This window comes from Ovis aries, chromosome 18 (assembly GCF_016772045.2).
Source record: "Ovis aries strain OAR_USU_Benz2616 breed Rambouillet chromosome 18, ARS-UI_Ramb_v3.0, whole genome shotgun sequence".
Taxonomy (NCBI): Eukaryota; Metazoa; Chordata; class Mammalia; order Artiodactyla; family Bovidae; genus Ovis; species Ovis aries.
In genome coordinates, this window is record NC_056071.1 from 39,734,569 (window position 1) to 39,747,105 (window position 12,537).

Below are 12,537 nucleotides of genomic sequence, written 5' to 3' on the forward strand. Positions count from 1 at the left end.
CTTTAAGAAATAACTATAATGTAACAAATCAGATCCTTTGCAATGTTAACCACAGATAATAAAAATCTGACATGTCATCATTCTCTTATAACACCAGTATAAGTTTTTATCCTCTGAAACAAGTGGCATAGGATTCTACATCTTTGATCGTTATATCTGATAAGTTTAGGTCTCCCATTGTGTGTGTTAGTCACTCAGTCATGCTCGACTCTTTGCAAACCCATGGACTGTAGCCCGCCAGGCTCCTCTGTCCACGGAATTCTACAGGCCAGAATGCTGGAGTGGGTGGCCATTGCCTTCCACAGGGCACCTTCTCTACCCAGGGACTGAACCTGGGCCTCCTGCATTGCAGGTAGATTCTTTACTTTTTGAGCCACCAGGGAAGCCCAGGTCTTCCATTATGGAGTCAGTAAATCACTAATACATATATTATTCACAGATTTCATGTCTTCTTTTGACTTGAACTAATGAAGAAATGTAAAAGTATTTGCCTTACCTAGTATGAGTACATTCAAGATAAATTCATACTCATTGGTAGTCCATGCCTTATACACAGTATTTTAAATAACTGAATACATGAAGTTTTAAAAATGGACAGATAAAACAGTATTTAGAAATGACATTCTATGTGAAGTAATTCAGGCAAAGATAAATATCATTTGATATCACTTACAAATGTTAATCTTAAATGACACAAATGAACTTATTCACAAAATATTAACAGACTGAGACATAGACAACAAACTTATGGTTACCAAAAGGGAAAGCAGAAGGGAGAACAAATTAGGAGTTTGGAATTAATAGATACATACTCTTATATATAATAGACAAACAATGAGGTCCTACTGTATAGCACAGGGCACTATACTCAATATTTTATAATAACTTACAAAGGGAAAAGAATCTGAAAAAAATATATATACACATACACACTGAATCACTTTGCTATACACTTGAAACTAACTCACACTGTAAACAACTATATACTTCAGTTAAAAGAAAAGATACTCTAATTTAAACATTCTAGAATCTTCGAAAAACAGAGACAGAAGACACCTAAATTAGGTGTAACCCTCCAGCCACCTAATTCAGTAAGTAGAACAATTTACTGGCTCTTCTTTCTCAAGTGATCCACACTGGGAGATGCCAAACCTTTATAAAGATCAATTTCAACTCTCACTACAAGAAAAGTCAGGGAGATGGAAATTATTGCTCCCTAATGTATGATCTTGGAAAAATTCTTCCAGCATTTTCTTACTTTCCAGAGCACTGTCCTCATTACATATTGTGAAGATAAAACTAGGTATCTGTTGAAGGTTCTTGAAGCATCTTGGGCCAGGAATGCTATAGAAAGACACAGTAGTTATTTTCAAATCTACTATTTCTCTTGCTTTTTCCTGCTTGTTCTAGCCTCCTGGGAAATGAAACAAACTTGGGTGTCATCTTCTGCTTAATAACCTTTCATGTAGTTGAAACTGCTATTCTCCACAAGTACCTCAAGCAAATTTTTTCTTTAAAGGAGAATTGCCTGAACTATAAAATAGCAATCTAGGGCTGTGAGTCAGCATTTCACCCACACACATCAAAATGATTTAAAATAGGTAACACATAATCTTTTTGAAAGACATACACTTCTTTGGAGAAATTCTGAGAAAATTGGAGTTTGCAAGTTTATGAATAGTTTATTACATTTCAATAAGTGTATTGTGAATCAATAAAGCAAAAGTTCAGGACAATGAGCTCACTACAAGCCAATTATTGATCCTCAAGTTCTAAAATAGAATAGTACAGGAAGGATACAGAGAAAATAGGATGTTTTTTCTTAAGACACTTTAAGAATCTAAGGAACCCAATCCTAAAGAAATTGTATAAGACACAAAGAATTTTCAACAGCTACTTAAGATATTTATTCAACTCAATTTTTCATCTTTTGATAATTATAAACACTATTTCATTTTCACTCTTTAAAATATCTGATTCAAGTCAAAGGAGTTTGCAAAATATGAATAATACCTTTTATTGATTCATTTGTTCTTTCAGCTTCTTACAGATCTTCCTCTCTTGGCTTTGAGAAGCCTACCTTACTGGCTATTTATATCACTGTCTTAGCTTGGGCTGTTAGAACAAAATACCATATACTTACGGTGGCTTAAACAACAGAAATCTATTTTCCTATAGCTCTGCAGGCTAGAAGTTCAAGATCGGGGCATCAGCATGGTCAGTTTCTGGTAAAGGTTCTCTTCCTTGTTAGTAAAAGGGCCCCTTCTCACTGAATCTTCACATGGCCGGAAGAGAAAGGGTGAGTAAATTCTCTGGTGTTTCTTCTTATGCGGACACTAATCCCATCATGAGGGCACCCACTCTCATGATCTATTAACCCTGATTACCTTCCAAAGGCCCCATCTACAAATACCATTGGGAGACTTGGGAAACTTCAACATATAAATTTTGAGGAGGGAGGACACAAAAACACACTAAAAGAAAAAATGACTCTGGGTCCAAATCACTAAGTCAATAAAACAGAAATAAACAAATCAACTTGGTTTCAAGTAATTCTAGTAGAAAGCTTCCCTTTTTATTCCTATTATATAGCAATCTAAATCAACAAGAAAAGAACTTCCTAAAAAAATTATGAACACTAATTTAATTAAACACTAACTTTTAAAAACCAAAGACAAACAATATGACACACACTGTTTTGGTAAAAAACTGAGAAACAGAATATTAACCAAGAATATTAAACAAAAACAACTTTTAGTCCCCTACCGTCTGTTCGTGTATTAACTAAAGATTCTTAAAATAACTCAAAGCACTTGGATAGTCTTGGAAAGTAATATTAAAATGCACATAACATTTTTGCATTACATTTTCATAGACAATATTAGAATAGTAAATTGCATATTCTTTTATTCAAAATACGGAAATCTGAAATATTAAGACAAATTTGACAAAATTATAATTGGTTTGTGCTGGGTTTTACCTAGTTTTAACAGAAACAGTGATTTTTATTACGTACCACACATATTTGAGGGCATAAGAAATATATTTTTATTGATCGTAAAAATGCTTCACTGCAAAAAGCTTAAATACAACTCTCTAGGAACACTTCCATGTTCTTATCAATGACCATAAAGTGAAGAGAAGGATTTTTCAAATTTCTGAGTGTCAGTGTAGGGGAAAGTGGGATGGAAGGTGACTGAGATCCACAGTTAGGTGACAGGCAAGGTCATCCAATTAGGAGGCTGCAGAGTTGTGGATGGAACCCAGGATTTTCTTATCTAAAAATGCTGCAGATTAGTGTACTCAAGAAGAAGGGGCTAGGGAATCTAATTACGGCTGTCGAAACTTTCAAAACTCAATTAGGTGTGTGTACGGTCCATTGGTGTCGAGCTTTAACACCTGCCTATTGCCGTAAGTACCGTGTTTCACGACAACCCCAGCTTCAGCACACTTGCTATTAGCAGCTAATTCTTTTTTACAGAGATTCACAAATTGGGAATAAAGTTCTAATCCCTCTTCTTTTCCAGAGTTACAGTGATACTGCATGCTTCTTCCTTTTACTCTACCCCCAAGGGTGGCTTGAGGGATGATAAGAATGTTGCCAGGTAGATCCAATATAGAGACGTGCTTGCCATTTTCTGTTTCACTTAATTTCACATTTAACAGTGTATTAACTGGGTGGGGAAGAAAGGGAAAACATTTTAAAGTAAAAAACAAACATGAAGAAAAACAACAATCTTCTACTCAGCAAATTTCATGTTGAAAATTCAGTTTGTCAGCTCATGCTTTTAACCCAAAGTCTCTATGTAGATTTCAAAAATGGCTTCAGTAAGCTAAATGATCTAAGCATGAAAAACAAGGAAGATTTCAAGCAGAAAATGGCGTGATGTTTTAAATCTGACTTGGCAGTTAGGATCTTCCTGCAATAAAATCATCCAGAAAAGACTACAGAATTAACCATATACCAGAACTTAAAAATATTGCTTCCCTGAGGGATATATGAGAAGACTTTGCCTTTTTGTTCCTTTTTATATCTCAAAGCAAATCCTACTGGAAAAGACCGTGACAGATCCTCCACACACATATTATGCTTTATAACAAAGAATATTAAATAAAAACCTCAGTGCATTTATTATTTTAAACTTAGTTGTCTAGAGTTCTAAGCTGAAACAAAGATTCCAGGTTCAATTCTGTTACAAACTAGCTGATTTTGTAGTTTTATAACTTCAAAGGCATTATTAACATAGACTAATCATTTCATCAATACAAACATCACCAGTGGGAGAAGGATAAAGGTGAAAGGTAGAATCATCAGAAATTCATTGTCAAAAAAATAAAACAAAATAAAATTCATTGTCAACTGGAAAAGTAAATCCAAAGGCACAGTTACTGGCATTATCTTCACATACATACAGGAAAATATGAGATTATTACTTTTATGCCATTTATGAAAGTACACTCACAGCTAGTAAGAAGTGTCAAAATAACCATAAATATTTATGTGAGCTAAAAAAAAAATCTAAACTTATAGAACTTTTACATTTCAACACTGGCCAGTTTTCAAAACAATAAGCAAAAGAAATGCCTAATATAAAACTCAGGGTCTTTCTACCTCTACAAAGGGTATAACTTCTGCTTGTAGTCCTGAGAGGACGCAAATGGTAAAAGAATTACTGAAACCTCACATTCCTTTGTGAATAATCAGGCTTGAAAAGCTATGGTTTCTGGTGAGGTATCAATGATTTCAATTTTAGAAAGCCTGTAGCAAATATCAGCAAGGATTCAGTAAGGCTTTTACTCTACAAATCAAGGAATTAACCTGGTGAAAACCTGCCAAGGTGAACACCCAAATGAATTTCTAAGCTATGCATTAAGCACTATCAATTTTCATTTAACTAATACCTATTTTAAAATACTTCTAATTTTCTCTATTATAAATAGGATTTTGCTATATAGCCAGCAGTCCCTATTGATTGCTTTTAAGGAAATTCTAATTCTCCAGAGCATTTCATTCCACAGAAATCACTACCCAGCTATCCAGGCCTCAGGCCAGTGACAGACTAAGAAAGCAATTTTGAAATAATAGGCCAGAAAGGTAAATGTAATTTATTATACTTCCATATACCTCCCTCTACTGGCTCTGAGAATTCTATTAGTGCTGTTGGCATACAAATATGGGCTTCCCCTATTGCTCAAGCAGTAATGAATCTGCCTTTAATGCAGGAGACACAGGAGATGGGGGTTCAATTCCCCAGTCAGGAAGATTCCGCTGGAGGAGGAAATGGCAACCTACTCCAGTATTCTTGCTGGAAAATCCCACAGACAGAGTAGTCTGTCCAGAACTGCAGAGTCAGACACAAGTAACTGTGCATGCATTGATGATTGATAATGCAAATATCAGTTGTTATTGTTGCTTAGTTGTTAAGTCACATCTGACTCTTTTGGGGCCCCGTGGACTGTAGCCCACCAGGATCTTCTGAACATGCATTCTCCATGCAAGAATACTGGAGTTGGTTGCCATGCCCTCCTCCACGGGATCTTCCCAACCCAGGGATTGAACCTGTATCTCCTGCATTGCAGGCAGATTCTTTACCACTAAGCCACCAATATCAGCATGTAGAAGTAAATACAAATACAAATGTCAGTAAGTAGAATTAAAATGAGATGATGAATTAATGGCATCTTGGGGCTTCCTTTGGGGCTCAGCTGGTAAAGAATGTGCCTGTGATGTGGGAGACCTGGGTTCAATCCCTGGGTTAGGAAGATCCCCTGGAGAAGGGAAAGGCTACCCACTCTGGAGAATTCCATGGACTATACTGTCCATGATGTCACAAAGAATCAGATACAACTGAGTGACTTTCACTTTCATTTCACTTTCACTTTTTAGAAACTCAAGTATCTCTAATGATGAACATGGGAAGCAAAGCTTTGACAGGGCCCCTGAATCTCTGTCCAATTATACTGAAGATGAACTGAGGGAGATTATGCACATTTCTATTTCAGACTTTACGGCTGTAACTGGTTGTTATGTTCCCAAGAGGTACATGATTTGACTGGAAAAATCTGAATCCATGTAGTAAGTATGAGGCGGGCTGTTTAGGAGAATCCCGTCACACTGGCTTACTTTGCCTCCTGGAATAGAGGGAAGTACAAGCTACTTTTATCAATAATAGATGGACTTGTTTTGCTTATAACTCACACCAGTAGAATGTGATTCTTAAGAGTCACAGTTCCTTACTGAGAATCATGATATATAAAAGCTTTGTGTTACAGACTGTCCACTAGAAGAGTTAAGGCGGACTTTTAACTGACCACAATCTCATGCACATATTCAAAGTAAACTCAGAAAGACATACATGTATGTACACAGGATATAATTACTACATAACAAAATGTGGCTTGGGTTTGGCTGGTTCATTTTGCCTTATTATAATTAGGATCCATTTAAGAATATATAAAAACAACTTTAGAAAGTCAACATTAAGTCATGAAAAAAATGCCTTTCCTGTTTTTGAAGATTTCTACTATAGACTTTTAAAGGTTAATAAGGCCTTAATTCAAAGCAGAAACAGACAGAATGCCCAATATCTAAGCATTAAATCCCTGCAATCATCCTAACAAGATACCTCATTTTATTTTCTCTTTAAACACTTTAAAACTCCCTATTACCCTCCAGATTCAAATTTCAAACTATTACAGTTACTGGCTTTCCATCCTTACCTATCACAGGCCCTCCTCAAGTCTAGTTTTCAACTTCTGACAAAGTTGTCAAACATGTTTGATGTCTCAGCATAAAATCTCCTCTAGAAGCTTTAGCCCTTTGTTCAAGTTGTTCTTCACTGGGCTATTAACGCTTGAGTTCCACTGTTCAAAGCTCTTCTAGGTTAATTAACTTCTGCCTGCTTCAATTACCCATCTGTATAGTTTATGTGTACGTGTTAGCCACTTAGTCATGTCCAGCTCTTTGTGATCCCATGGACTACTTCCTGCCAGGCTCCTCTGTTCTTGGGATTTTCAGGCAAGAATACTGAAGTGGGTAGCCATTGCTTTCTCCAGGGCATCTTCCTGATCCAGGGATCGAACATGGGTTTCCTGCATTGCAGGCAGATTCTTTACCATCTGAGCTACCTTCTTATTAATCCAACTAATGGGTATTGCCTTTACTAATGAAGAGAAAGATAACCTGTCCCCAACTTTAGGGACAGCTCCACTATTTCAGGCTTTTTTTTTGGACATAATTATTCTATCAAATACTGTCTTGAGATAGCATATGGTTTGATTTGGTATATCTGCACCTATGTAATTATCAAAGGAATGTGCAGTGGTACAGACTATTTACAACACTGGGAAGATGGAGGCAGGTAAATTATGCCTGCAGAGATGCCTGAACACTGACTCTGTCTTCTCTGCCCCTCGAGGAGGTGTGACTATGATGACACCAAACTTGATTCAAGAATATTTATATGCATTTCCTACAAAAATTTACAGAATGTAAATTTTTCCATAATAATGATATAAGCCTGATCTACACAGATTTGAACCACATCTTGCATATACAGTGTCACCTACATGCCCCTGTTAGGGCCTCTAAGAGATAGGTAAACTATATTAAGAAATGCAGCATCCGTTTCTCTCTGTGCGGCCACCCTGCTTCCATAAGTTTCTGTATCCTTGGCTAAATCTTGCTGTGTTGTCTCTGTGTGTTTTTGTACAGTCTTCTAAACCAGTCCATCAGCCATCCGAAAAGCTGCAGATATTTTAAAAGAATTCCACCATACTTGCTTACATTAAGCTTTGGAACAAAAAAATAAATAAAGTCAACAACAGTACACAGAGTTAAGTCATTTATAACTTATATACCTATATAATATAAGACTGCAATCTTTGCCCCTTCTGGGTCATCTATTGCTATTCACTCTCACTCTTATAAAACAAATAATACTAAACACATACCCATTTTGGGAAGAAGTTCTTTATCAGCTCCCTTGAAAAAGCACACGTAGATCACTAATCCTCTTTGAACCTAGGAGAAACCACAATAAACTCAGATCAGAAACTTCTATAGAGAGATACAGAGGAAAATGAATAAAATTTTACAGCTGTTATAGGTAAGAGGTTAAATGCAGAAGAAGAGAAATAACTTTTTACAACAGACTTGATTTCTTAAATATGTGAGAAAATAAAGTATTTTACTATATTCAATCACCTCAGTTATCACTTCTTTCAAAAATCAGTTAAAAATACAGTCAAGATAAGTGTTTTCATAAGGTCAATTCCTAGAAGTAAGACCCCTGGGTGATTTTAAAATCCAGATAAACCTGGTGAACTCAACGAACTTTAAAAAAATAAATTGATGGCACCTAAAAAAAAAAAAAAAAAAACACCAAACAGCCAGGAGCAGTGAAGACCCCAAGTTATACCTTCAAACCTCTAATCAAAATCATTAGGATTATGAACTAGACTTCCCCTCCTCAAGTAAAGCTGACAGATTTAGAAACATTCAGTTTTGCAGAGGCTTATTCATTCAACATCAAATGAATTCACATAATATCAGATATGACTGATGTATAAACAACATCATGACTTACATGTCTTTTGACATCATCATTCTTTGTTCTTACTAATCCATTTACTTGTAAATAATAAAAATAAGTAAGGGTCTGATTCTATTGCAATAAACTCCAAGAAATTTCTGTCCTATTGTTTTGTGTTACTTTTGTTAATTCTTTAAATACACACAGTGATTAAACCTTGGAAATCACATTCATATTAAGTTCTACATCAAGAGGTTGTCTGTTATCAGGAATGTAAGCTTATTTTGTATGATGACTTGGACATTTCTTTCTTAGTTCTTGTAGGAGAGAGACTATATGGAAAGAAGACATTTGATAAATGACTTTCATTTTGCTGTAAAGTGAATCATTAAATTTTTTATTTTGTAGATTAACCTTTTGAGTCCAAGAGCTATTATGAAGATTAAAGGAGTTAATATCTGTAGAGTACTTAGAACAGTGCCTGGTTCATAGTAAGAGCTATATAATTGCTTATTAAGTACATGAAAAGAAATTTAAGGGCTGAAACACAATTTATTTTACATCTTAACTCCCAAGGCACTTCATAGACTGTTTTGTACATGATAGGGGCTCTGTTGAGTACATTTAAGTTCAACTTTACCTTATAGGCTCTATGTGTTATCTAAATAGCCTTCTAAATAAATATAAACACAGCTCTGCATTCACACCTGATCTATCTGGATAGGAGGTAACCTTCTACAAGTGTGACTGTCTTTCAGAGGACTAAGGTGAAGCTGGGGAGAAGGAAGACATATCTCATTGTTCTATCAGCCCTTTGACCCTCTCCCAAAGCTCCTCAGTAAAATAGCTTCATCCCTCCCATCAAAAAAAAAAAAAAATTAAATAGTGCTCTTGGAACAAGCAAGTGCCTCCAGTGCACACCCATAGTAAGGAGGTGGCAGGTGGAATGATTCAGATACCTGCAGCACTGTCACAGCCCTCTCTCCTGGGATTGTTTTGGCACAGGGCAAAATTTTTCAAGCACATTCATATTTGGACACATATTATGAGGGGAAGCTCAGAGTAGACTCCGGTTCAATCCCTGGGTTGGGAAGATTCCTTGGAGAAGGAAATGGCAACCCACTCCAGACTTCTTGCCTGAAAAATCCCTTGGACAGAAGAGCCTGGTGGGTTACAGTCCATGGGGTTGTAAGAGTCTGACATGACTTAATAACTAAACAACATCAGATTTAAGCATCTAATTACTGGCATGAATAAATGCCTGTTCTTATCACTCACCACATACCACTCTTCATTAAGGTATTTTCTTTTAGTTTATCACAACAATAGCTCTTAAATTGTGACCTACAAATTCCCCTCTTCAAAACAGAATCACTTTCCTTATAGCTTCTTTTAGTATAAACAGAGCATTTCAAATATATAGAGAAGTACAGATAATTCTCACTGTAGGTTAAAAAAGTTCATGCCTCCCAGGAAAAAAAAATTACTGTGAGAGCAAAGATCTAAATGAATGAAACCAAGGATATGCAAAGTAACCTTCAAATCTTTGTGACAATTAAAAAAGAAAGCTTTTAAAAAATTATAACTGTTAACAGAATGGAGGATGCTTGAGAAAGAGTAAAGTATTTACTCTCTAATTACTTGTCAACTCTTTATACTAATTTAACCATGTGTGGGAGTGGAAGAGAAAGCTTTAAAATAACTTTTAAAGTTTATAAACACACTGATAGTTTGGCAGGCTGCAATAAACTATTTGATTTTGCATAAGGAGATGTGACATGAAGCATATAAAAACATAAAGAGGCATGGAAGAAATCTAAATGATTAATAGTTTGGGATTTATAATCCCCTGAAGCAAATATAAAAATAGGCAACTCTTTGGAGAGGATGGCCAAAAAGAAAGAATAAAATTTCAAAGTAAGGGAGATAAATTTTTAAAAGGCCATAACAAAAGAAACAAGAAATGAATTTTTGAGAAAGAAAAAGGGAGGGCAAAAATACAGTAATGTTTATGCTTATAAATATTCAGTATTTCAAAACTACCAGAGGGTAACAGATTGTGATGTAATAATAGTCATCCACATACGGTCTATGTGTTGTATTTAAAATAATAACTAAGATTGTGTTACAGAGTGCTAGATCTGGGATGGAATTCAGCAGATGAGTGAATGAAATGATCCATTAAAGTTTCCCAGTACCTACAAAAGTTTTAATTATTATTATTACAAGTTTTTCCCCTTCTTCGAGTGGTCCTGCTAAGTCACTTCAGTGGTGCCCGACTCTGTGAGACGCCATGGATGGCAGCCCATGAGGCTCCTCTGTCCATGCCATTCTGCAGGCAGGAATACTGGAGTGGGTTGCCATGCCCTCTGCCAAGGGATCTTCTCCACCCAGGGATCGAATTTGCAAATCTTACATCTCCTGCATTGGTAGGCGAGTTCTTTACCATTGAGCCACCAGGGAAGACCTCCCTTCATTTCAGCTTACTCCAAAAATAAGTCAGGGCCTCAAAGAACATGTTTTTGCATGGAATTTTGCATATGGGCAGGCTGTCTTAAAAAGGCAAATATTCAAGTCGAAGGACATTTGGCGTAAATGTTTAAAATTCTTTGGAGGAAATGTGTTTGATAACAGTGCAACTTTTAAGGTAGTGGTCTTTGTTCCTAACATGAAAAAAGTCAAAATTTTAAGTTTCTTGATAAAGGAAGTTTCATGGACAATCTCATTACTGTGCTAACACCTAGCTGCACCCAACATAAGACGGAATTCGACGGGATCTGGAGTACAAGTCAAAACAGATCTTCAGCGTCTTCAACAAGTCTAACCTAGAAGCTCGAACCAGACCGCCACAAGTTACCAGCATCCCCAGAAAGGCGCCGGGAGTGACAGGCTTTTAGCTCTTTTGAAGCAAGAGGTCTGAGACTAGGCCTAAAGTACACCGAGCTCACGTAGATCGTTTGAGGGGAAGTTCAAATTCCCGGGGTCCCTCTTAATCTCCTCTGGGAGTCCGAGGGAGAAGGGGCCGGGGCCAGTGATGCAAGACTGAGGAGAAAGGCGAGGCCAGGCAGGCACTAACGGCAGCACTGGGAGGACGGGCCAGGAGTCCAGCGCCGACCGCACCACCTGCCAGGCGCCAGGAGGCTGGGTCAGAGTGACAGCGGGGTACGAATCACCGGGACAGCGCGGTGAGAACCGCCCCTGCGCGCCACAGGACAACCAGAGCTGCGGGGCCAACGTTACCTCCACCCATTCGGCCTCGACGTCCCCCTCGGCCGGGCGTACTTGCAGCCGGGCGTGCAGGCACTGCTGCAGGAGAGCCCGGGCCTGAGGCGTTCTGCCACTGTCAGCCATGGCTCAAGCTGCGTGGATATCCCACAGGTTCCGGCCTCGCGCAGCACAGGGCGGCCCGCGGTGCTCAGGGAGGATGGGGCGGGGCGCGACGAGAAGGAGGATCATCCAGGTCGCTCGTGGCCCCGCCTCCAGGAGGGCGGGGCCTTTGCCTGGCTCTCCGGTGACCCGGATGTGCGGGCTTCACAGCTCTGTCTATACAATCTTTACGTGTACCCCAACCTACAACTCGGTAGAAGACGCTCAGTGGATACTTTTAAAAGAGTTTAAGGACCCAGTGGTTCTCTTCCCTGCATACCTTTTTAAGACACATTTTTCATCTCAGAACGCATAAGTTTCCAAACGTTGAAAAAAATTAAATCTGCATAAATCCATATTATGTCCATTATGAAGATAGGTAAATAGAACGAGTTAATTGAATCACAAAACAAGCGTAGGTGGAACTGAAAGGTATAATAAATCTTTCAAAAAATTTGCTTACCCCAATCAGTAAAGCAACGCTGCCGCCTTAATGCTATATAAATCATTCTGTTCTCGCGGTTGTGGAAAGGTATTGGTAGGCTATATGAATACATATTTGAACATCAGTCTTTTAGAGAATATCCTTGCTAAAAATATTCTTATCCAAGAACGCTTGTGATTGTTAATAAATTTT

General features: G+C 37.6%; 1 protein-coding gene across 1 annotated transcript; it reads right to left on the bottom strand.

Annotated features, from left to right (window-relative positions):
• Nucleotides 1–1,662: 1,662 nt before the first annotated feature.
• DTD2 (D-aminoacyl-tRNA deacylase 2) lies at nt 1,663–11,975 on the bottom strand. Its single transcript, XM_004017881.6, has 3 exons — nt 11,775–11,975; nt 7,954–8,023; nt 1,663–3,674 (listed from the first exon to the last, which is right to left on the bottom strand). The coding sequence occupies exons 1-3, from the start codon at nt 11,883–11,885 to the stop codon at nt 3,349–3,351; spliced, it is 507 nt and encodes a 168-aa protein (XP_004017930.1). The 5' UTR covers nt 11,886–11,975; the 3' UTR covers nt 1,663–3,348.
• Nucleotides 11,976–12,537: the final 562 nt, after the last annotated feature.